General features: G+C 49.1%; 1 protein-coding gene across 1 annotated transcript; it reads left to right on the forward strand.

Moving 5' to 3' along the window:
• The first annotated feature begins 20,278 nt into the window (after positions 1 to 20,278).
• On the forward strand, positions 20,279 to 23,480 carry SOX12 (SRY-box transcription factor 12). Its single transcript, XM_030309866.1, has one exon. The coding sequence runs from the start codon at positions 20,623 to 20,625 to the stop codon at positions 21,565 to 21,567; it is 945 nt and encodes a 314-aa protein (XP_030165726.1). The 5' UTR covers positions 20,279 to 20,622; the 3' UTR covers positions 21,568 to 23,480.
• The last annotated feature ends 291 nt before the right edge of the window (positions 23,481 to 23,771 follow it).

The raw sequence follows: 23,771 nt of genomic DNA on the forward strand, positions 1-23,771 counted from the left end.
CACTGTTGCCCTATTTCCTTTCAGAGTGGAAGATGCTAGGGTACACAGACTCTAGTTTAATCCATGCTTCTTACCCATCATTTGTTTACCCTGCAAATACATTTCCAACCCCTGTAGGCAACACGTAGCACCTACTGTGTTGTGCCAGACCCTTTGGCGTTGTTTCTGAAACCGTATGTATGCGTTACACTCACTTGGCACATGGCAAAAACTCAAGTTCTAAGCCCTAACTTTGCTCCAAGGAATCAAAATCACTGGTGTGAATGAAAACATTTTTAGCAAGCACCCCCGCCCCCAACAACTCTGATTGGCAGCCAGGCTTGAGACTATAGTTCTGAATGGTATTACAGTGAGAGAGAGGGATTCTGCCCTCAGATTACAATGGGGAAGTGCCACAAATAGGATGCAAAGTATTCATAGGTTTTTAAAAAAACGCCATCTCTTCCAGGTATTAGGGAGTAAGAAAGAGTCTGGGAAACTTCCCAGAGAGCTGACTCACTCCTCCAAGCCAGCCCTGAAGACCCCAGACACAACTGACTGAAGGATTTTCAGCTCAGAGGTGTTGAAATGATCCAATCCTGAGAATTAAAATTCTCAGTGTACTGATTCTCTAACTCAGTGATTTCAGGATATTTCCAGAGCGGATCAGGTGTGGTTGAGGCCTGGGTGGCTCTTGAGAGCCCCGCCTTGCCAAGCCAGCACAGCCCCTCCTTCCTGTCTCCCAAAGCAAACAGACTCTTCCCTCCTCCATCCCTCCCTCCAGTCCTGTCCCTCCCCCATCAGCTCTCCCTTCTCTGCCTTGGGTTTCCCTCCTTCACAGGGCTGAAGGCGGAGAGAAAGCCTGCATTCATCATATCCGCCCTCCCTCCAAGCAGGCACCGTGCCAAGGAGCCTCCTTGGAAGGAATCTTCCCTCTCTCTGCCTTCCCTCCCCCTCCAACTCTCCTGGAGGGAGCAGAGGAAGAAACTATTTCCCTGCCCATCCCCCACAGGATCCACTCCAGGGCCTCCTGCCTGGCGGTCTGGGGACTCAGCCATGGGCTGGAGCGGAACAAACCTCCCCCAGCTTCCTCCTGATCTAGCTACCTCCGAATTACAATCCCTCACTGTTCGTGGGCTCGTAGAGAGCGTGCAGAGATCCCCAAGCTGAGGCTGGCTGATTAGCTGACATTTCTTTCATTCCGCTTTCAACAGATACTGAGGGCCATTAGAGCCAAGCCCTTCTGTAGGGTAGTTTGCACACACCCGGGAATGAGAGGGTTACTTGCAGAAGGAGATACAGATAAGTGATGAGCAGTTTTTTAAATAATTTTTTTAATACTCTGAAAAAAGTATATACAAAGCATATAAAATTGTCTGCAGTACAGGTCTCCTGGAAGAGATGATGATGATGTCATGACAGACACCCACAAGATGAATAAGTCAGGTGGAGAGGGAAGAGAGATCCAAGCAACAGGAACAGCCTGTGCAAAGGCCCGGAGGCCAGAGTACACAGGCCGTTCAGGCTGGCTACAGAGTCACAGAAAGATGTGGTTGGGAAAAGGCCAAGAGGAGGTGACCCACGGTTTGTCAGTGTTACTTAAGAGGCTTTATTTTGTCCTGACCCCCTCCAGTCTGGCCGCCTCCATTCCATTCACTTATTTAGCATATATATTAAGCACCAACTCTTTCTAGGAAATGGAATACAGCAACATAGTCAAGTTCCCTGGGGCTCAAATTCTAGAACATAAGACATAATTACAAAGTGTGATAAACACTGCAAGAAACATACAGAGATGGATCTGATCTTAGGGGTCAGGGTCAGGGATAACGTCCCCCAAAAAACGTTTAATTGAGATCAAAAAAATACATAAGGAGTTGAGAGATGGCGTGGGGGTTAACCAGTGACAAGGGCAGCCTAGGCAGCAGAGATAACAAGTTTAATAACCCTATGGTGAGAGGAGGCATGACTAAAACCAAATGAAGCCCAGTGTATCAGTCCAGGTTTAGAAAACCACTTTGGGGCACCTGGGTGGCTCAGTCTGTTAAGCCTCCAACTTTGGCTCAGGTCATGATCTCACGGTTTGTGAGTTGAAGCCCTGCATGAACTGCACCTGCTCCCATCGTTAAGGTAGAGCCTGCTTTGGATCCTCTCTCTCCCTCTTCTCTGCCCCTCCCCTGCCTCTCAAAAATAAATATTAAAAAAAGAAAGAGAGAAAGAAACAGAAACCACTCTAGGTATCGAAGAAGGTAATGGGACCTAGAGTGGGTATTAGGAATGACTCCTAGAACACTACTGAACTGACTTACCAGGGGAGCTGCTACCTCTCACAGAAAAGAGCCAGGAGCCATCACTGGAAGGGCTGAGTTTGAGGACATACTACTGAAGCTACCGTCCAAGGACAGGCTGCTGGGATCGGAAAACTACTGCCAATTCTACTGCCAGGACAGTGAAATGAGGTTTTGAAGTCAGAGACATGACACCGGTGTCTCCACAACCTTACTTATCAGCAGAAACAGCCAAAACTATTTGACTTCTGCCTTACTTCCTTCCACCTTCAAACCTCATGCAAGTATATCTAATTGCTGCAGCTCTAGCTGCAAGGGAGTCAGAAAGTTTTAGCTTTACAGCATGCATAGCACAGTAAGGCACATAAACAGTGGGAATGAGGGCACTTAACTGGCTCAGTCGGTAGGGCATAGGACTCTTCTTGATCTTAGGGTCGTGAGTTCAAGCCCCACATGGGGGATAGAGTTTACTTAATAAAAAACAAAAACAAACAGTGGGAACAGATACTGTCTGACATCTAACCCTATCCAGAACAGCCAGTGTGGCCAGTGCAGAGGTAGGAGGGAGATGATGGTACCAAATAAGGCTACAGACCCTGGGGTCTGGTCAGCCATGTTTAGAATTTGAGTGTAAGAATATAATGAGGAGCCACTGAAAGATCTTTGAGCAAGGAAGTGACATGATCAGGGTTGTATCTTTTTTATTTTTTTTTAATGTTTATTATTTATCTTAGAGACAGAGTGGGAGAGGGAGAAAGGCAGAGAGAGAGAGGGAGACACAGAATCCAAAGCAGGCTCCAGGCTCCCAGCTGTCAGCACAGAGCCCGACGCGGGGCTCGAACCCACAAACTGTGAGATCATGACCTGAGCCTAAGTTGGATGCTTAACCGACTGAGCCACCCAGGTGCCTCATGGTTGTATTTTTAAAAGATCATTCATGGGTCGCCTGGGTGGCTCAGTCGGCTGAGTGTCCAACTCTTGATTTCGGCTCAGGTCATGGTCCCAGGGTCATGGGATAGAACCCTTCGTCAGCCTCCGTGCTGAGCATGGAGCTTGCTTGAGATTCTCTCTCTCTCTCTGTCTGTCTGTCTGTCTCTCTCTCTCTTTCTCTGTGTGTGCCCCAACCCCACTCATGCTTTCACTAGTTCTCTCTCTAAAATAAATAAAAGGAAAAAAAATTTAAATAAAAGATCATTGTGGATACTTTGTAGAGAATGAGTCAGTGGGGAGCGCAAGTAGAAAAAAGGCCAGTTTCCCCAGGTGAGCGATGAGGGTACCTTGGACCTGGATGATGAAGACAGAATAAGAAAAGTAGGCAGGGAGGGGCGCCTGGGAGGCTCAGTTGGTTAAGTGTCTGATTTCCGCTCAGGTCATGATCTCGCGGTCCGTGAGTTCAAGCCCCGCATTGGCCTCTGTGCTGACAGGTCAGAGCCTGGAGCCTGTTTTGGATTCTGTGTCTCCCTCTCTGGCTCTGCCCCTCCCCAGCTCGTTCTCTGCCTCTCTCTCTCTCAAAAATAAATAAACATGAAAAAAAAATTTTTTTAAGACAAGTAGGCAGGGTAAACATATTTAGGAGTTTAAAGCAGCAAGACTTAGACATGGGCTGGGGGAGGTGTCAGTACCAAAGAGGACTCCCAGGTTTCCAGCTGTGGGACATAGAGGATGTCTGAGAGAAGGTGTGGAACAGGTGGCTCAATATACAAGGTCTTAAATTCTAAGGAGAGTTCTGGGCTGGAGAAATAAACGGGAGTCCTATAGCAATGGTCTTCAAACTCTTTAACCACATCCCATAATAAGATATGCATTTTATATCGTGGCCACAAGACATATGTGTATATGTACTTACCTATAAAGAAACCAGTTTATATGTATATAAGGAAATAATATTAACCCTGTGGATGGGGTGCCCTGACATTTTCTTCATTCTTTTATAAATGCTTACATGACCCGTTAAACTGATTTTACAGTCTCCTAACGGGTCATGAGAAAAAGCATAAGGAAGAAAGATTACAGCAACTTGGAGCATACCTTAAGCAGCTCTGACATGCGAGTTTTACCTGATGGGAAAGGAAATCGTGACACGCTAATGAAGGACAGCCAGAAAAGGAGAAGAGAAACCAGGGTGTAGAGACATAAAAACCAAAGGAGGAAAGTTACAGTGAGAGGGGTTAACACCCGAACTGAGTGCCGCAAGAGATCAAGTAAAATTGGCTTTGAGAAATGTCAAGCAAAGTCAGGTCTGAAGAGTGCCCACTGGCCTGAGTAATGTCAAGGTCATTGATAAGGGCCTTATAGAGGCAGAGTGATGGGAGGAGGCAGACCAAGGAACAAATCATCTTCCTAAATGCCAATCCAGTGCTCTGGCACGCCCTCTGCGGCTCCCTATTGCTCTAGGAACTCAGCCTACCATCTACCTCCTTTTGCAAGAGGCTCCTGGGCTCTGTTGGGACCTCATTCACAGCCAGGGTGCCCATCATATCTGTTCATGTCAGCTCCAGGTATGGCCAAGAAAGAGTAAGCAGAAGGAGTTCAGTATGGTGGGGGGGGGGGGGGATACAAGAGGAAGCTACGGGTGAGCACGGCTCAGATCATCCCGAGTTTAAGGTGGAGTTTCATGAGAGTGTACCAGACATGTGCAATGCCAGTGTATCCATACAGTGCCCCTTACTGGCTTATCAACATGACCGGGAATATTTGGGGGAGGACATGTTTCATGAAAGTAAACACAGATACAATATGGAGGAGGATGGGGGGGGGGTGGCTCAGTCGGTTAAGCGTCCGACCTTGGCTCAGGTCATGATTCTCGGTCTGTGCGTCGGACTCTGTGCTGACAGCTCAGAGCCTGCTTCAGATTCTGCGTCTCCCTCTCTCTCTGCCCCTCCCCTGCTCATGCTCTGTCTCTCTCTCTCTCAAAAATAAACAAACATTGGGGGAAAAAATTTTAATTTACATAATCTGTAACACAGCATTCATTTATAGGAAATGAATCTATAGCTAAACATGGACGTGTGTAAACAATACCCGTGTACCAGGATGTTCACTGAAGAATTACTTGGGGTACTAAAGACTGGAACGAAACTGATTGCCTATCAATAGGGAACTAGTCAGATAGACTATGGCACATTTAAATAGTGGACCACTATGCAGCTGTTTAACAGAATAGTTCTTTGTGCATTAATACAGAATGCTCTCTGAGACATATTTTAAAGTGAACAAAGCAAGATACAGTATGCTACTATTTCACATTTCTGATTTTTGTCAGCTTTATTGAGTTATAGCTGACCATCAAACTGTAAGATTTAAGTGCACGATGGTAATGATCTGATAGACCTATCAAATGCTTATTTATGTGTAGAACAACTCTGGAAGGATATTAGTGAAATTGGTAACTGTTGTGCTTTCTGAGAAGAACGGGATATTTGGAGTGTGAGGTGAAAGGAAAACTAATTTTATGCAGTATGTCCCTGGAGGCTTTGTTTTGTTTTGTTTTTGTTTTTTAATTTTTTTTTTCAACGTTTATTTATTTTGGGGACAGAGACAGACAGAGCATGAACGGGGGAGGGGCAGAGAGAGAGAGGGAGACACAGAATCAGAAACAGGCTCCAGGCTCTGAACCATCAGCCCAGAGCCTGACGCGGGGCTCGAACTCACGGACCGCGAGATCGTGACCTGGCTGAAGTCGGACGCTTCACCGACTGCGCCACCCAGGCGCCCCTGTTTTGTTTGTTTTAATGATTTCACGTGTTGTCTGCGGCAAAAACAACAACAACAGCAAAAATAAATGCAAAATACAACACAAGACTTCAAAGAAATTCCTGTAGATTCTACAGAGCCTGAAGTTCACCTCCTTTATCTTTAAAAATAAGAAATTTTGATGGGAAAGTTTAAGACTCTCAAGCAGCCAACTCACTACTAGTCTCTCTGCTTCCTAGCACGCTCTCCTTCGATCCTGGACAACAGTCCCCAGAATGAAATCTGATCACATTACTCCCCAGTTTAAAGACCTTCAAAGACTTTGTGTCCTCTCCCTGGGGCCCACCAGGCCCTGCTAGAGTCCTGCCTCTTCTGGGCCTCACCCCCCACCCCCCACCCCGGCTAGGCTCCTGCTAGTCATTCCAGGAATTCACCCTCCCAGACTCGACCCATGGTTAACCCTTACCTTTCCTAGTGTTCAGCTCTAATGCCACTTTCTAACCGCAGCCTTCCCTAACCTTCTAGACCAGACCCTCTAACACTTCCTCCTCCCAGCAGCTCCCACAAGTACAATGATATGTTTATTTATGCCATGGTTTGATTACTATCTGCCTCTATCTCTCAATTTTGAGCTCCCAGAGGGCAGGAATCATGACTTTTTTGCTCTTGGTTGTAGCCCAGCATTTAACACTGGGTCTGGCATACTGGAAAAGCTCAATAAATATTTATTGCATGAATGATCTAGAAATTACTTGGCTAAGGTTACAGATCAAGACATTGTGTCTACTTGTCCTTTAATGGTACTCGAAGTATCCCTTAGCACACCTGCACGGACTGTCTCCTGAAAAAGGGATTATTCTTTCATCTTTTTCTTTTCTTTTCTTTCTTTCTTTTTTTTTTTTTTTTTTTTTTTTTAGAATTACGGAGGTGGTTGGGGGAATGGGTGAAATAAGTGAAGGGGATTAAGAGTACACTTATCTATTTTTTAATGTTTATTTATTTATTTTTGAGAGAGAGAGAGCGAGCAAACGGGAGAGGGGGAGAGGTATAGAGAGAGAGAATCCCAAGCAGGCTCTGTACGATCAGCATAGAGCCCGAGGCGGGACTCGAACTCACAAATCAAATCCTGAGATCACAACCAGAGTTGAAATCAAGAGCTGGTTGCGCCACACGACTGAGCTACCCAGGGACCCCAGGGCTTATTCTTTCATCTTTAAAAAGCTAATTCACTCCTTCAGTCTTCACCTTGGATAAGGGTTTCCTTCAGCCTGAGAGGTCTGGCCCCTCCTCCCCTATTTCTCTGAGGGCATATCACTGACACCGCCTGCCAGTCCCCTGGCACAGTGAGGACCCGGGAGAGCACGCAGTTAGTTCCTGGATTCCAAGTGCCCGGCTTCAACACTCCCTTACCACCGGCAAGAATAGCCATTGCCCTGAGGCCTGATTGCTCCTCCCCAGGAGGTGGGGGTGAGGATTCCTAGGCACAAGAGGACCTGCCCACCAGAGTCTGTGCCCTCCCTTTCTAGAACATTTCCCAAGACCCCAGAATTCCCTTCCAAAATATCCCTGAGCTCATTTACAGAGCCTTCACGGGTCTCACCCGTGGGGGTCTCATCCCTGGGTCCTGCTCAGCTGAGGGCAAACTACACTGCCTAATGCACACCTTATAGACCGGAGGCTTAGTTCTTAAAGTAGCTGTTTGTAAGAGGCAGCTCGGACGTGGGGGCTGGGTTGTCCACTCATGCATGCTGGGTCCCTCCCTGGTGGGATGGGTGGGAGGGGAGGTAGCTGGACAAGGGCAGGATTCAGTTGCTCCTTGGGCCAACACATCCTGGCACAGAATTCCAAAGGTCCTGGAATTCTTTTTTTTTTTTTTTTAAGGTTAAAAAACATTTTTTAATGTTTAGTTTTGGAGGAGAGAGAGACAGACTGTGAGTGGGGGAGGGGCAGAGAGGGAGAGGGAGACACAGAATCCAAAGCGGGCTCTAGGCTCTGAGCTGTCAGCGCACAGCCCGACGTGGGGCTTGAACCCACGAGCCATGAGATCATGACCTGAGCCAAAGTCAGATGCTTAACGGACTGAGCCACCTAGGCACCCCTGTTGTTGTTTTTTTTTAAGTTTATATATTTGAGAGAGACAGAGACAGCATGAGCAGGGGAGGGGCAGAGAGAGAGGGAGAGAGAGGGAGGGATAGAGGGAAAGAGAGAGAGACAGAGAGAGAGAGAGAGAGACAGAGAGAGAATCTCAAGCAGGCTCCGCACCATCAGGTCAGAGCCCAACTCGGGGCTCGAACTCACAAAACCCTGAGATCATGACCTTAGCAGAAACCGAGAGTCTGATGCTTAGCCGACTGAGCCACCCAGGTGCCTTCAGTCCTGTAATTCTAATTCGAACCTGGCCTTCCAGGTTTTTCTGAAAGTATATTCATCAAGAAGGAGAGTTAAACATATTTCATTCAGCACATTATACTGATGTGTAACTTCTAACTAGAGACATATAGACCTCCAATTGCACTCTTGTCCCGGGCCTCACAACTGCCCCTGTTTGGTTTTGTCATTTCTTAGCTCAGACAAGCCACATAACCTCTCTGGGCCTGTTTCCCTACCAGAAAAAATGGGTTTAATGATAACTGTCTCATCAGGGCTGGTGGGAAAATGAAATGAAACAATTCATGCAAAGGATCTGGCAGAATGCCAGACCCTCAGCAAACAGTAGCTACCAACCTTGTTTTGTTGTTGTTGTTGTTGTTGTTTGTTTGTTTTCATTTTTCTTCCTTTTTTGCCCGCTGGCTATCATCTCCGGTGATTTTTCTATATGACATCCAAACTGGTCTCTTTTGTAGGATTTCCACACTGCTCCTCCCGCCTCCCTCCTTACCCAACAATGACGACCGCCCTATTCTCTCCACTTAGATCCCACCCCTCTTCAATTGGGAAAACAGCTACTGGTGATTGCACGTTTATTATGTTTCAGGCATTGTTTTAAGAACTTGACAGGCATTATCTTAACTCAGTTCTGACACCAACTCAATGAAGTATTATTACTCCCCAAACACAAAGACACCGGGATCCGGAGAGTTTGAAGCACTGGCAGCTGGCAAGTGACAGAGCTCGCGGGAATGGGAACCCAGGGCGTCTTACTGCACAGTCAGGTCTTCCAAATATCCAGAGCCAGGAGCCTGTAAGCCGCCCCCTCCCTCCGCCAGCGCCCCGGCGACCCCACTCTCCTTCAAGCCCCCATTCCTAAGCCATCACTCCCCCTCAGTTCTCGGGGTCTGACTGTGGAATTTCAGCCCAGGAGGGCGGGCACTTTGTCTCACGCCACGTTGCCCACATCATGGATCCTCCTCCCTCCGTCTCCCCTTTCTCTTCCTTCCTCCCTTCCTTTTCTTTCTCCCTCCCAGTAAGTATTGAGGCCCTACTCTGTGCCGGGCTTTGTGCTCGTTCACATGCAAGATATTACCAATGGAAAAATCAGGGAGGGACGGTATTATATATCATTCGCTTTCTTCTTTATGGCTGTTTGGCAGATTTCTTCCCCCCCCCCGCCCAGTGAACACGCAGGCCAGGTTCCTCGAACCCAGTTCAAATGTTGCTTTGCAAGGTAGCTTTGGTCGGAGGAAGGCTCTGTCCCCTTAACTCCCATCCCCCACGCCTTCCTCTCCGGCCCTCGAATCCAGGCCGCCCTGCCCCCTCCGGAAGGGGGAGTTGGGGGTGAACGCCGAAATCTGAGTGGCTCTTTCAAGCCTCCGTTGCTGTAGAAACCGGCTGCACAGGCCTTGGCGGTCCATTACACCATCCTCCAGCGACGCAGCCAATGGGTTCCGAGCTCCATCCCAGGCGCCCCTGCCCCACAGCTGCCGGGCAGCCCACCAATGGGCAGGCCCCTTGGCTTAGAGTCCTGCCCTCGGCCCAGGGACACCACCAATGGGCTTCGACCCCGCTCTCCTTTTAGCGTCAATGTAGCAACAAGACTCTCGATTTAAAAAAAAAAAAAAAAGGGAATTCTCTAAATTAGAAGAAACTAGTAGTAACGCCTTTTGTCAGTTGCAGCCTGAATGATCTTTGGCTGGTATTTTATTTAAGGAGAACAAAATTGTTCCAATTACACAACAATATAAGTCGTTCTGTACTAAACAATTTTAGGCAAGCAAAATGCAAGCATTGGGGTTGATATCTGCTCTATGTGGATTTCTTTCATTACAGGTATTTTCATCGAAGTTAAAATGATCAAGGAACCAGTCGTCTTTCCTTGTTTGTATTACAACTACATACAAATTAACGACGCTGCGTTTTTGATGCTGAGTTCATAAGACATTGACCTAAGTAATTGGTAGCCAACTTTTATTGATCAATTTAACTCCTGGATTCAAAACATATTAAAACTGTAGGATAAATGAATATTTATTTTAATCCATTGAGGAAATTCCATTTCCAAGGTAGGCAGTGTAATGGCTTTGACACTCTAAAGTGTAAATAAACTAAATAAAGCCTTGTGCCGTGTTTTTAAAAATAAACCTTATGTTTTAGAACACTTTTACATTTATAGACAAATTGTGAAGATAATACAAAATTCTTTATCCCCCACCCACCCTCTCTCCTCTACTATTAACATATTATATTAACATGATAGATTTGTTAAATAATGATACACTGTTAGTAGCTAAAGTTCATAGTTTATTCAAATTTCCTTAGTTTTTACCTGATGTCTTTTTTCTATGCCAGGATCCCATCCAGGCTGCCACTTAGCATTTATCTCACGACCCCTTAGGTTCCTCTGGGCTGTGGCAGTTTCTCAGACATCAACATGACTTATCATTGTTGGTGTTGACCTCGAACACCTGGATGAAGAGGAATTTGTCAGATTTCTCCACTGGAAAGTTACTTTCACCCTTTTTCATACTGTCCTCTTTGGAATGAAGTGACTATGCTCAGGCCACACGTAAGGGTGGGATTTTTGTTCCACCCCTTTAAGAGTGGAGTATTTAGTGGCGCCTGGGTGGCTCAGTGGTTTAAGTGACTGACTTGGGCTCAGGTCATGATCTCACCATTCATGAGTTTGAGTCACCCATTGAGCTCTCTGCTGTGGGTGCATAGCTTGCTTCTTCTGTCCCTCCCTCTGCATCTCCCCTGCTGGGGCTCTCTCTGTCAAACATAAACAAACATTAAAAAAAAAAAAAAAAGAGTAGGGTATATACATAGTTATTTGGAGTTTTTCTGCACTCAAGATTTATCCTTTCTATTGATTTATTCAGTTATTTATTTATACCAGTATGGACTCATAGATATTTATTTCATACATTAGGTTATGATCCAATACTACTTAATTTTGTTGCTCAAATTGTTCCAGCTTTGGCCTTTGGGGGCTCTTTTAGTTAACTCCTGCGTCCCTTTGACATATCCCGCGTCTTCGTGTGTCTTTCCTTCACACTGTTGTTGTTTTGGGGCACTTATCTTCGCCCCAGGCTTATCTTGCATATTTCCTGCTCCAGTCCTAGAATCAGCTGTTTCTCAAAAGGCCCCATTCCTCCCATTGGAGAATGATATTAGAAACCAAGACTGGGACGCTAAGGGTGCTCATTGCTACTGAAGTGTCATTTCTTTGAAGCCTTTTCAACTAACAGAACAAAGAAGTATATGTGTATATGCTAACTTGTGTGTGTACACACATGTATAAATATTTCTGCATGTAACCATCTGTATCTGTAGTAAGCTAAACATGAGTTCCTATTTCTATTTCCAATTCTAATCCGTTACCACTAGTCATTATAGCCTTCTCTCCTTGTCTACCTGTACATTCCCACTCCAACAATGAGAGACCTGGCTCCCACTCTCCACCATCCATTTACCTAATTGTTCATTTCCAGTATACATATACAGCAGTATCAGCATTGTTAACCCATAGCCCTGTGGGAAACAACTAGAGGACAGTACTTCGTTACTGTTTAGTTTTACAGGAGCCACTCATTTCTAAAGTTACTTAAGTCAGCACCCTTTCCCCACCCTCTTCAGTGGGGTTGCTTCATACATTTCTTTTTTTTTTTTTTAATTTTTTTTTAACGTTTATTTATTTTTGAGACAGAGAGAGACAGAGCACGAACAGGGCAGGGGCAGAGGGAGAGGGAGACACAGAATCGGAAGCAGGCTCCAGGCTCTGAGCCATCAGCCCAGAGCCCGACGCGGGGCTCGAACTCACGGACCGCGAGATCGTGACCTGAGCTGAAGTCGGACGCTTAACCGACTGAGCCACCCAGGCGCCCGCTTCATACATTTCTAATACAATTCAACTATTTTGTCGAATTCTTCATTCCATCTTGAGATTCTCCAGATGTTTAAAATGATTTTTTAATATTCTCATGCATTAGGATTTAAGTCTTCTGTGCTTCACCTAGTCAACCTTCTCTCCCTCAAACCCCGACAACCATAGATCTTTTTACTATCTTTATAGTTTTGCCTTTTGTATCTTTTTGTTGCTTTTGTTATAGCTACCATTTACTGAGCCTTTTATCACGTCCCATGTCCTAACCTATTATACTCTCCCATTTTGCAGATGAGAAAATCGAAACAAAGGAGTTGAAATAACATCCCAAAGATTAATAATATTGAACAAATTTTCATTTCAAACCCTGGACACTTTGATTGTTTAAAACCCCAGTATCTGCCTGCTTGACTTCTAACTCATCGAAGGGGAGTCCCCGACATTTAGCCAATGAGATGAGGATAACCTGCTTCCCAGTTTACCCAGTTTATTTCTCTTGTTCCAGCATAATTATTAACAGTGTCCCTTTCATCATAAATAATATGGTCACCCCCAAAAGAAAAAGTCTGATGAATTTCAGAGTCAGGTTGTGGGGGTAAAGATTATACTCCAGGAGATGTGGGGATTTACCAGTGGTGTGTGATTTCAGAGTCACCAGGTGGGACCCACTACCCAGATAAAATCCCCTCCCCATTCAGTCACCTTCCCTTCCTTCTCCAATATGATTATTCCCCATTCCATGAGTCATGCTGGTGCTGTTAAAATGACTCTCCCGCTGTCCTCTTCTCTCCGTAAACCTGTCCCCAATTCTGGTCTCTCCTTTCTGCCTTGTGTTTTTCTGAATCTCACACTACATCTCATGGATTGACCATCCAGTATTCCAGCAGGATTTTTAAAACTTGGGAATTTCACAGAGAAGTTTAAAAAAAAACAAAAACAAAACAAAACCTAAACAAAACAAAACAAAACTCAAAACACACATTTTAAAATTGGGGGATAGGCAAAAGATGGCCCACTTTTAATTTTGCTAAAATGGGAAAAACTGGGTCCCCTGGGTGGCTCAGTTGGTTAAGTGTCCAACTCTTGATTTCAGCTCAAGTCATGAGGTCACCGTTCCTGAGATCAAACCCTGCATCGGGCTCTCCGCTGTCAGCGCGGAGCTGGCTTTGGACCCTCGGTCTCCCTCTCTCTCAGCCCCTCCCCCGCTCACGCTCTCGCTCAAAAATAAACATTTAAAATAAATAATAAAATAAATAAAATAAAATGAGAAAAACCTCCACCTTCTATATTAGTCTTATCTATTGGAAATATAATGCAAGCCTTAAGTGTAATTTAAAATTTTCCAAGGGCACCTGGGTGGCTCAGTTGGCTAAGCAACCAACTTTAGCTCAGGTCATGATCTCACAGTTTGTGGGTTCGAGCCCCACATCAGACTCTGTGCTGACAGCTCACAGCCTGGAGCCTGCCTTAGATTCTGTGTCTCTGTCTCTCTCTGCCCCTCCCCTGCTTGCGCTCTGTCTATCTCTCTCAAAAATAAATAAACATTATTATTTTTTTAATTTTCCAGAAGCCACATTTAAAAAGGTTAAAAAAAGCGGGTGCCTGGGTGGCTCAGTGGGTTGAGCATCAGACTCTTGATTTTGACTCTGGTTATGATCTCACAGTCGTGATACTGAGCCCCTGACCTGGGTGTGGAACCTGCTTAAGATTCTCTCTCTTCCTATTCCTTTTCCCCTCTCCCCTACTTGCATTCTCTCAAAAAAAAAAAAAAATTAAAAACTTAATTAATTAAAAATAAATGAATACATAAATAAATAAAATGGTAAAAAAAGGTGAAATTAATCTTAACGTATTTTATTTAACTAATACATACAAAATATTATAATCTCAACACAAAATCAAGAGCAAAATGTTAATGCAATATTTTACATTTTTTATGCGGTCTTTGAAAACCAGTGAAAATTTTGCACTATAGCACATTTTGATTTGCACTAGCCATTTTTTTTTAATGTTTTACTTATTCTTGAGACAGAGAGAGACAGAGCATGAGCAGGGAAGGAGCAGAGAGAGAAGGAGACACAGAATGCGAAGCAGGCTCCAGGCTCTGAGCTGTCAGCAAAGAGCCCGACACGGGGCTCAAACTCACAAACCGTGAGATCATGACCTGAGCCGAAGCCGGACACTTAACTGACTGAGCCACCCAGGTGCCCCTGTACCAGCCATTTTTAAGTGATCAAGAGCCCCATGTGCAGTTCTATACTATTATTTGGTAAAAGAAAGAGACATGGCACACACACAAACACACACACACGCTCACACTCACCATCATAATCTCTGAATTAAAAAAAAAATTTTGTTTTACATTTATTTATTTTTGAGAGACAGAGCACGAGTGGGGGAGGGGCAGAGAGAGAAGGAGACACAGAATCCGAAGCAGGCTCCAGGCTCTGAGCTGTCAGCACAGAGCCCGATGTGGGGCTTGAACTTACAAACCCACAAGCCGTGAGATCATGACCTGAGTCGAAGTCGGACGCTTAACCGACGGAGCCACCCAGGCATGCCTTTAATCTCTGAATTTTTAAAGAAGACAGTCAGGTAAATCAAAAAGCGAATTACCTTGTTCTTACTGTCCTCTCTCTTCGTTAGGAACATCCTTGATGATCATGCCAGTTCACACACTGATGTTTTGGAGCAAGATAGAGTTGGGGTGCGTGGAGTTGCATGATGGTGTCTGGGTTGGCTCCTTCCTCCCTTATTTGAACAGATATTCAGAGTCTCTGTTCTGTCAAGATCTGCTAGGTGCTGGGGACACCATGGTGCGAGTGGAAATTCGGCGGGTCTTCTGATCTCACGGAGCTTCTGCTCTGCCGTAGTGTTCCAAGTGGGGCTGTGCAGGCAACGAGAGGGTGTGTCGTCTGCAGAGAATTTAAAAACAATAATAAAACGGATTGAAAGTCAGCCTGCCTTTTATTATCTCCTCCATGGGCCCACCCTTCTAAACCTTGTCAGTGGTAAAATACTCCTCCCCGAAGATCAATTTGTTGGTCTAACTTGAGTCTTAATAATATATTTGTAAGCTTCAAATCAGCCTACTTTAATTATTTGTGCACTAATAAACATTATATTCTACAAGGAAGTTAATTCAGAGCACTACCCGTTCAGTCAGCCCCTAACACATGCCGAGTCAGATGCAGCTACACATGTTAGTTTTGAAAATAAGCTCGTAACAGTACAGAATTATTCCAGCTAGCTTCCTGAGCACTTGTGTCTGCAGCCCCTTTGGTACAACATATGTCTCTGTTTAAACAATAGATTCAAAATAAACAATGATAGCACAGTGATTATGAAGCTTGAGTTGCTTCAATTCTGTCATCCTATGTGACCACTTGAAGCTTTTGTATTTAAGCTGAAACAGGGAAACAGAGTGAATCGCTGTGTGGTAACTGCAGATTTTATTATTTAGTAAAATTATATTATTATGCTATATTATATTACATTACATTATAATTTTCATTTGGTAAAATTATGTGGGTTTTTTTTGGTGGCGTTTTTTGAGTAGGCTCCTTGCCCAACGTGGGGCTTAAACTCACAACCGTGAGATCAAGAGTCTCACGCTCTGCTGACTGAGCCAGCCAGGTGCCCCTGGTAAAATTATGTTTTACCAAACTTGAATAATATATTTAATCTTAAAATTGAATCTTTAAAAAAAATTTTTTTTTTTTAAGTAGGCTCCATGACCAATATGGAGCCCAACACAGGGCTTGAACTCATGACCCTGAGATCAAGACCTGAGCTGAGATCAAGAGTCGGATGCCTAACTGACTGAGCCACCCAGGTGCCCCTGATTGTTATTTTTAAAGCATTTTCGTGTTTTTAAACTGTAACGTAACGTAATCATTATTGCAATAGACGACTATGTAGGTGTGTTCTTTATTTTTTTATTTTTCAAAGAAATATATTAATGTAACTGAAAACTATTGATTCAATACTCTTCCCTTTTTTGTATTGTCATGTTTATTTTTGCTGACATGCTTACATATAAAAAGTTCAAAGAATATTTTCACCATCTACATTTCTTTTCTGGCCATTATCATTAATATTATTTATTATATTTTATAACTGTTGTTGAAAATACTGCCATTTAGAGGATATAGGTGTTAAAAAGTTCTCTATCCCAAGTGCCACATGGGCCAGGTAGGCCACTGGTGCACTGAAGGCAAGGGACATGGGGCTAGGAGGGCTACAAGGAGGGAGACAGAGGTAGGAGTGCTGGAAGGGTGAGGGAACGGACTTCTCAACACCCTGTGTGGGGAGGCAGCCCAGCTTGTTCCACAAAGGGAGGAGGGCCAGTGTGGCTGGAAATTGGCTCAGGACAAAGAAAGTAAGAGAGGAGGTCACATTGGTGAGGAGGGGTCAGACCAAGCCTGCTGGGTCAATAAAAGCCTGGTGTTCATCTTGAGAGTAATGAAGAAAGCAATGAAGGTTTTTAAAAAGGGAAGATACACAATCAGATTTGTGAGTAAAACATACCATTGCTCTGGCTTCAGGAAAGAGAATGAAATGGAAGGAGACCTGGTGGGTGCAGGGACCAGAAAGGAGGCTGGACAGGTGCCCGATGAGAGGTGATGGTGGCCTGGACCATTGGGTAGTGGTGGTCAGCATCTCTCCAAGAAACTCACTGTCTTCCTACTGCAGTCTACACTAAACAGCTCAGTGGTGAGCCCAGCCTTGAACACCCGTGGCCTACAAGATTTAGACTCTGGGGCACCCATTAGAAAGGACTCAAGGTAGTCTGTATGCACTGATAACCGCTGCATCTCAGCAGCGGATCTGAGTTTTAGGTTTTCTTTTTCAAAATTTTACTTTCTTCTCTGGGCTCCCGTAGGAATTTGAGTGTACTCTTGATAGAACACTGTCTTTGATTCACTCAATAAATATTTAATCAGTACTTATGATGTGCTAGGCACCCTCCTAGGGATAGAGCCATAAAACAAAACAGACAAAAATCTCTGCCCTCGTGGATCTTACATTTTAGTGGAGGGAAGATGGGCAAAAACCGAGTGAACAAATAAAATAATTCCAGAAGGTGGTAAGTGCCATAGAGCAAACGGAAATCATGATGAGAGAGAATAATGCAAGCAAACATTAAGATGCTTGATAATACCAAACTTTGGACAAGATGTGGATGAAAAGAATCTCTTCTCTGCTCCTAGTGAAAAAGTAAATTGGTGCAAGTTGGCAGTTTTACGACATTACCTTGTAAAAGTTAGCATTCACACGTCCTCAGATGTAGCCATCACACTTTCCATGATATATACTCTGGAGACCCTGCACTTGAACTCCAGGGACACATCTAGGATTGTTAACAGTAACACTCCTTTATAAGAGCAAAAACCTGGCAATAATCCAACTGTCCATGGACAGGACAACAGATAGGAAAATTGTAGCATATCCCCACAGTGGAAAATGAACCAACCCCATATGGGTGCAATACTTTAGGTGAACCTTAGCACTATAATACTGAATGAGAAAGTAAATACCAGGATATATAACAGCATGATACCTTTTTGACAAAGCTAGAGGCAAGAGAATACATTTTTAAGAGCCGTATTTTCTTTTCTTTTTTTAATTTTTTTTTAACGTTTATTTATTTTTGAGACAGAGAGAGACAGAGCATGAATGGGGGAGGGACAGAGAGAGAGGGAGACACAGAATCGGAAGCAGGCTCCAGGCTCTGAGCCATCAGCCCAGAGCCTGACGCGGGGCTCGGGGCTCGAACCCACAGACCGAGAGATCGTGACCTGAGCCGAAGTCGGACGCTTAACCGACTGAGCCACCCAGGCGCCCCAAGAGCCGTATTTTCAAAAGTAAGAGCAAGGAGACATTGCATCCCTCACACATGCTGGTAGGAATATAAAATGGTGCAGCAAATCCATTGAGACAGAGGTGGAGATATGGAAAACAAGCACAGAATTTCCTTGGGAGTTGATGAAAATATTCTAAAATTGATTGCAATGCACTCACACACTTTTTTTTTTTTAACGTTTCTTTGAGAGACAGCATGAGCACGGGGTGGGCAGAGAGAGAGAGAGAGAGAAGCGGACTCCGTGCTGTCAGTGCAGCGTCCTACCCAGGGCTGGACCTCAGGAACCCGGAGGTCAGGACCTGAGCCAAAATCAAGTCAGTAGCTTAACTAACTGTGCCCCCCCACCAAGTGCCCGGATGCCCTTTTTGAAATAAACCCATCCCCACCTCGCCAATTTTAAAAATTATGTTGGTGTCTCTACGTTGTTGGTGCCTAGAGTCCCAGATAACTAATATTTATTGAGCATTTACTAGGTGTCAGATTTGTTCACAGCCAGTATCCCCATTTAACTTGTAAGACAACCATATGAGGGAGAAATGGTTTTTTCCCCCATTTCAAGGACAAGGAGGAGGAATCGGGATACGAATACTGTAATTCTGACTCCATGGAGGATGGAACAGGCCAGGCTCCAGTTCTGAAGGTTCAAACTCAGGGAAGCTCCGAATCTCAGCGTCCAGTAAATCCGAGGAAGGACCATTTGGTCGGGAGCGCGGCCTTCTCCTTCCGAGCGCCCTGCGCCTTTAAGAATCGCCCCCTCCCGCCGGCCACACGCTCCCATTTCCCTCCCGGGCACCCAGAGCATCACCCCGCCCCCCGCGTCTGCGGAGCCGCACCTCAGCCCTTCCTCCCTGCTCTACACCCTCCAACTGGGCTCTCTGCCCCAACCCGCCCAGTGGTGGGTGAGGTCTGTCGCCCGGCTCTCCACTCTCCGCCCCGGACAGTGCCCACTACGCCCCAGCAGAAAGACACTTTAGAGGACCTCGTCCCGACCCCTCCCAGCTCCTAGTCCTGAGGGGCGAGGCCTACGCGCCCCCTCCCATCGCCCAGGCCCATGGCGCCGTGAAGGTGACCTCCCCCGGGGGCAGCACAGGGCCCGCGGTTCCCGAGCCGGCTCACACGTGGTGAACTGGGAGCGCGCAGCCCCTCCCCGCCACGCGCCTAGAGCATGCGTCGCGGACACGCCCCTCGCGCTGGCTCCGCCCCCGTGCCCGCGCACGCTTCTCCAGACCCAGGAGGGGCGTCGCGCCCTTGTCCGCACCCCGCGGGTGGCTGTGTAGGTTGGGACCTGGGGATGGGACACTCACACATCCTCGAACCTCGCCTGAGGACTGTGAAAAATCAGTTAGTCAGCCCTGCTCAGGACCCTTGGCTGGTAGGCGAGATGATCCAGCGACTCGCCCCAGCGAGATGCGCTGAGCTGGGAAGAGAGGGAGGGACTTCGAGCCTAGGATTCGAGCCTTACTAGTCTGTGTGTCTTTCTTGTTCTGAATCCGGAAAATAGGCGTCCTATTCCTTTCTTTCTCAGGACTCTTGTGGGGCTTCAAACGAGGTTTAAAATAATATGAAAGCGCTTCGTTCATTGAGTTCAAAGCATTTGTCGAGGCTCTCTGTGTGGCTGGACCCTACGTGTAGTAGGCAGGGGCTGCATCTCTGAAACGATGAGACTGTACTCTTGAGCTTTCCCGAGCCTGAGTGCCCCCACATTCTGTCCTGGGACTGTGCAGAAAGACGCTCCTGAAAGAGGAGGGGGCGGATGTCCCACCTGGCGGCAGGTGTCACAGAATAAGCTAAAATTTCAAAGGCAACGTGGGGCGGGAGCTTTCGGAGGCAGATGGGAAGCACGCTCCGCGTTCCCCCACCCTCCTCCCAGTCCCCAGCCTAAGAAAAGAAACCAACCTCATCCGACACCCTCCAACCCAGCGAGACCGCCCAGCCCCGCAGCCCGAGCTCCGCCCCGCCCCGGCAGCCAGCGATTGGGAGATGCAAATACCAGCTTCTCTGCCCAGCAACGGGTGACGCGCCGCCTGAGCGCGAGGCGTGGCCCGGCCGCAGCCCAAGCGGGCACCTCGGTGTTTACACGGGGCGGCCCCGCGCGCGCCGCAGCGGCCCGCAGACGGCGAGGGGGAGGGGTGGCGCGCGCGCCGGCGGGGCCGCGCGGGGAGAAAGACACTGGAAGGCGGCGGGGCGGGGAGCGGCGCGCGCGGGCCGCGGCGGAGCAGGAGACTGAGAGGAGAGCCCGCGGGGGCCGGAGGGTGCGATTCCTCCGCCCCCGCAAAACAATGTGCAGCGTGCGGCTGGGCTCAACTTGCCGGAGGCGGCGGGGGCGCGCCGAGCCCGCCTGAGACCGCGCCGCTGACCTTCTCCCCCCGCCGTCCGTTGGGCCCGAGCGCCCAGCTCCTCGCTCCCCAGCTCGCGGGGGCCGGGCCGAGCTGCGGGGCGGGGCCGCCCCTCCGTCGCTGCTGCCTCCTCCCCCACCCCCAGCCGCGGAGGATGCGGACGGCCCCCGGCGGCGTCTAGCGGCCCCGGGCCCAGGCGCGATGGTGCAGCAGCGGGGCGCGAGGGCCAAGCGGGACGGCGGGCCGCCGCCCCCGGGGCCCGGGCCGGCCGAGGAGGGGGCGCGTGAGCCCGGCTGGTGCAAGACGCCGAGCGGCCACATTAAGAGACCGATGAACGCGTTCATGGTGTGGTCGCAGCACGAGCGGCGGAAGATCATGGACCAGTGGCCCGACATGCACAACGCCGAGATCTCCAAGCGCCTGGGCCGCCGCTGGCAGCTGCTGCAGGACTCGGAGAAGATCCCGTTTGTGCGGGAGGCGGAGCGGCTGCGCCTCAAGCACATGGCGGATTACCCGGACTACAAGTACCGGCCGCGCAAAAAGAGCAAGGGGGCGCCCGCCAAGGCGCGGCCCCGCCCCCCCGGCGGCGGTGGTGGCGGCAGCCGGCTCAAGCCCGGGCCGCAGCTGCCTGGCCGCGGGGGCCGCCGAGCAGCGGGCGGGCCTTTGGGGGGCAGCGCGGCGGCGCCCGAGGACGACGACGAGGACGACGACGAGGAGCTGCTGGAAGTGCGCCTGGTCGAGACCCCAGGGAGGGAGCTGTGGAGGATGGTCCCAGCGGGGCGGGCTGCCCGGGGACCCGCGGAGCGCGCCCAAGGGCCGTCGGGCGAGGGGGCGGCTGTCACCGCCGCCTCCCCCACTCCGTCGGAGGACGAGGAGCCAGAGGAAGAGGAGGAGGAGGCGGCGGCGGTGGAGGAAGGCGAAGAGGAGACGGTGGCGTCGGGGGAGGAGCCGCTGGGCTTTCTGTCCAGACTGCCCCCCGGCCCCGCCGGCCTGGACTGCAGCGCCCTGGACCGCGACCCGGACCTGCCGCCCCCCTCGGGCACGTCGCATTTCGAGTTCCCGGACTACTGCACCCCCGAAGTTACCGAGATGATCGCGGGGGACTGGCGCCCGTCTAGCATCGCCGACCTGGTTTTCACCTACTGAGCCCACCGTCAGCGGGGCGCGCACGCCCCCAAACCAGCTGTTTACATACAGGAATCAGGTATTGGGGCCCCTCGGAGGCCGAGGCTGGCACCCCATCTCCCGCGCAGCCTCCCCCCTCCCAGACGTGCCCATCCCCCTCAAACCCAGACATGCCCCTCCCCCGCAGACACACCCCAAGGCAGCCCAACCCCCACTCTTTCCCTGACATCCAAGCCCCGCCCCGTCTTGCCCCCTCCCGCACAGCCACCAGCAGCCAGCCCCCCTCCGTTACACCTCCCGTCCACTCCTACAGACCTGCACCCCTCCCCCCACCTCGCACACGCCCCTCCTCGTGGCCGGAGGACACGCCCCTGCCCTTGCTCCCGATCCCTCCGCCTTCGCCCAGCCCGCCTCCTCCCTGGTTTAGGGGGGCGCTGCGGCTGGGCGGCACCGCGCGCTCCTCCCAAACCCCTTCGCTCCCCTCCCCCGAGCGCTGGGGCCCGCCCCCTTCTCGCGCATGCTTAATGCTTCTTAGGAGGAGGGGGCCGGTCCCAGTTGAACCGCAAGCCTCTGTGGCCCGCTCCGGGAAGAAGTGGGGCGGGCGTTGAGCGATCCTTAGAAATCTTTTGATCCGGGAGCCGCGGCTTCCTTTCAACCCGACGGGGCGTCTCTGCCTTAATGGGAGGAGCACTAGGAAGGGGGAGAAAGAGACTAGCTGGCCCGGAAGGGTTGGGTTTGGCGCTTGGAACTCTCCCTAAGTGGCATAACCCCTTTTCCTTGCGGGGTTACCCAGACTGACGTGCACCCTCCCGCCTGCTATACACACACCGCTAGACTGCCTCCACAGTCTACCTTGGCACCCAGAAACTTGCCTTTTCTTTCCCCCATCCGGGAATTGGGAATAGGGTCTTCATCTGGAACTGCACCACGAGAGGACCGCCCAAGAAAGCTCTGAACCAAGGCAATTATCAGTCTATTTGGGGACAAGGGCCTTGCTGCTCTCCACCCCCATCCCAAGTGCCCCATTACGTTAAGGCACACTCCCAGCCTGGACTCCTCCCTTAAGCCCACCGCCCTTTTCTATCACTCAAGTCCTGTGCCCACAGTGACCGTATTCAGTGGGAGAAGCTGAGGCACGTTGGTACGGGGGCGGGGGTGTTGAGACTGAGGCATGAGAGCAGACGGAGTGACAAGAAGAGACCCACTTTTGAACAGCTGGCTTGAGACCATCGACTGGGCCAGTGACACCGAAGGGAGGGGCAGAGTAGTGGAGGTGTGCCGTTTGCGCCTGTTTTTCCGTGTGAAAAATCTGGATAGCGCTGCTGTCGGAGGAGGTTGTGTCCGGTTCGAGGTGCCCTCGGGGACCCCTGCCCCAAATTCCCCCTCTTACTCCCCAACTCTCAGCTCAAGTCCCGCCCCTCCGGCCTCCCCATACCCCCTTTTGCCCTCACTACCTGTATCTCACCGGCGTGTGTTCACCCTCCCGGGTGAGCACACACTCTCATTCACACACACAAATCTCAGGAACAAACGGTCCCAGAGTCCTCCTGGACCCCTGCCCAGGGTCTCTGCAGGTCTCTGCCCCACGCGTTCCCGTCGCTGACAAAGCCACCAGCTGCCTCCTTTAAGCTTGGTGCTCCGGCTCTGGGCCTTTCTCGCGCTCTCTCTCTCTCTCTCTGTCTGTCTTTCTCTTTCTCTCTTTCTCTCTCTCTCTCTCTCTTTTTTTTTTTTTTTAAGAAAAACAACAACAACAAAAAGACAATGAAAAAAACCCAGAAAACGTCATGTGAGTGAAGAGATGTCACTGTCTGTGGTCTTGGAGAACTAGTCTAGTAGCTGAGGGGAGGGGTCCCCCGATCTGGGGCACTGGCACCCACAGCAGGACTTCGCCAGTCTGATGCCAGGACTGAATAAAGTGTATTTGCCCCGACCTTGCCCTGTGGTTCTACATGTCTGTGCCTTTCCTCAACCCTCCCCCAGACAGTTTGTCAGATTGAAGTCCATGTGCAGGAAGAGCTGGGGGTCGCTGGGCAAGGCACCTGGCCCCTTTAGGCCTCTGTCTCCCTCTGTCTCAGGACTCCCTGGTCTTGATTAAGGGTGACACATTCATCCCCCACAGGGCCAGGCAGGTCATGTCCGTGAGAGAGTCTGGGTAGACACTCCGTGGGGACAGCTGCTCTCCTCCCGCCAGTTGTGACCTTGTGGGAAGGCAACCCACGGTGGCC

Source organism: Lynx canadensis, chromosome A3, assembly GCF_007474595.2.
Source record: "Lynx canadensis isolate LIC74 chromosome A3, mLynCan4.pri.v2, whole genome shotgun sequence".
NCBI lineage: Eukaryota > Metazoa > Chordata > Mammalia > Carnivora > Felidae > Lynx > Lynx canadensis.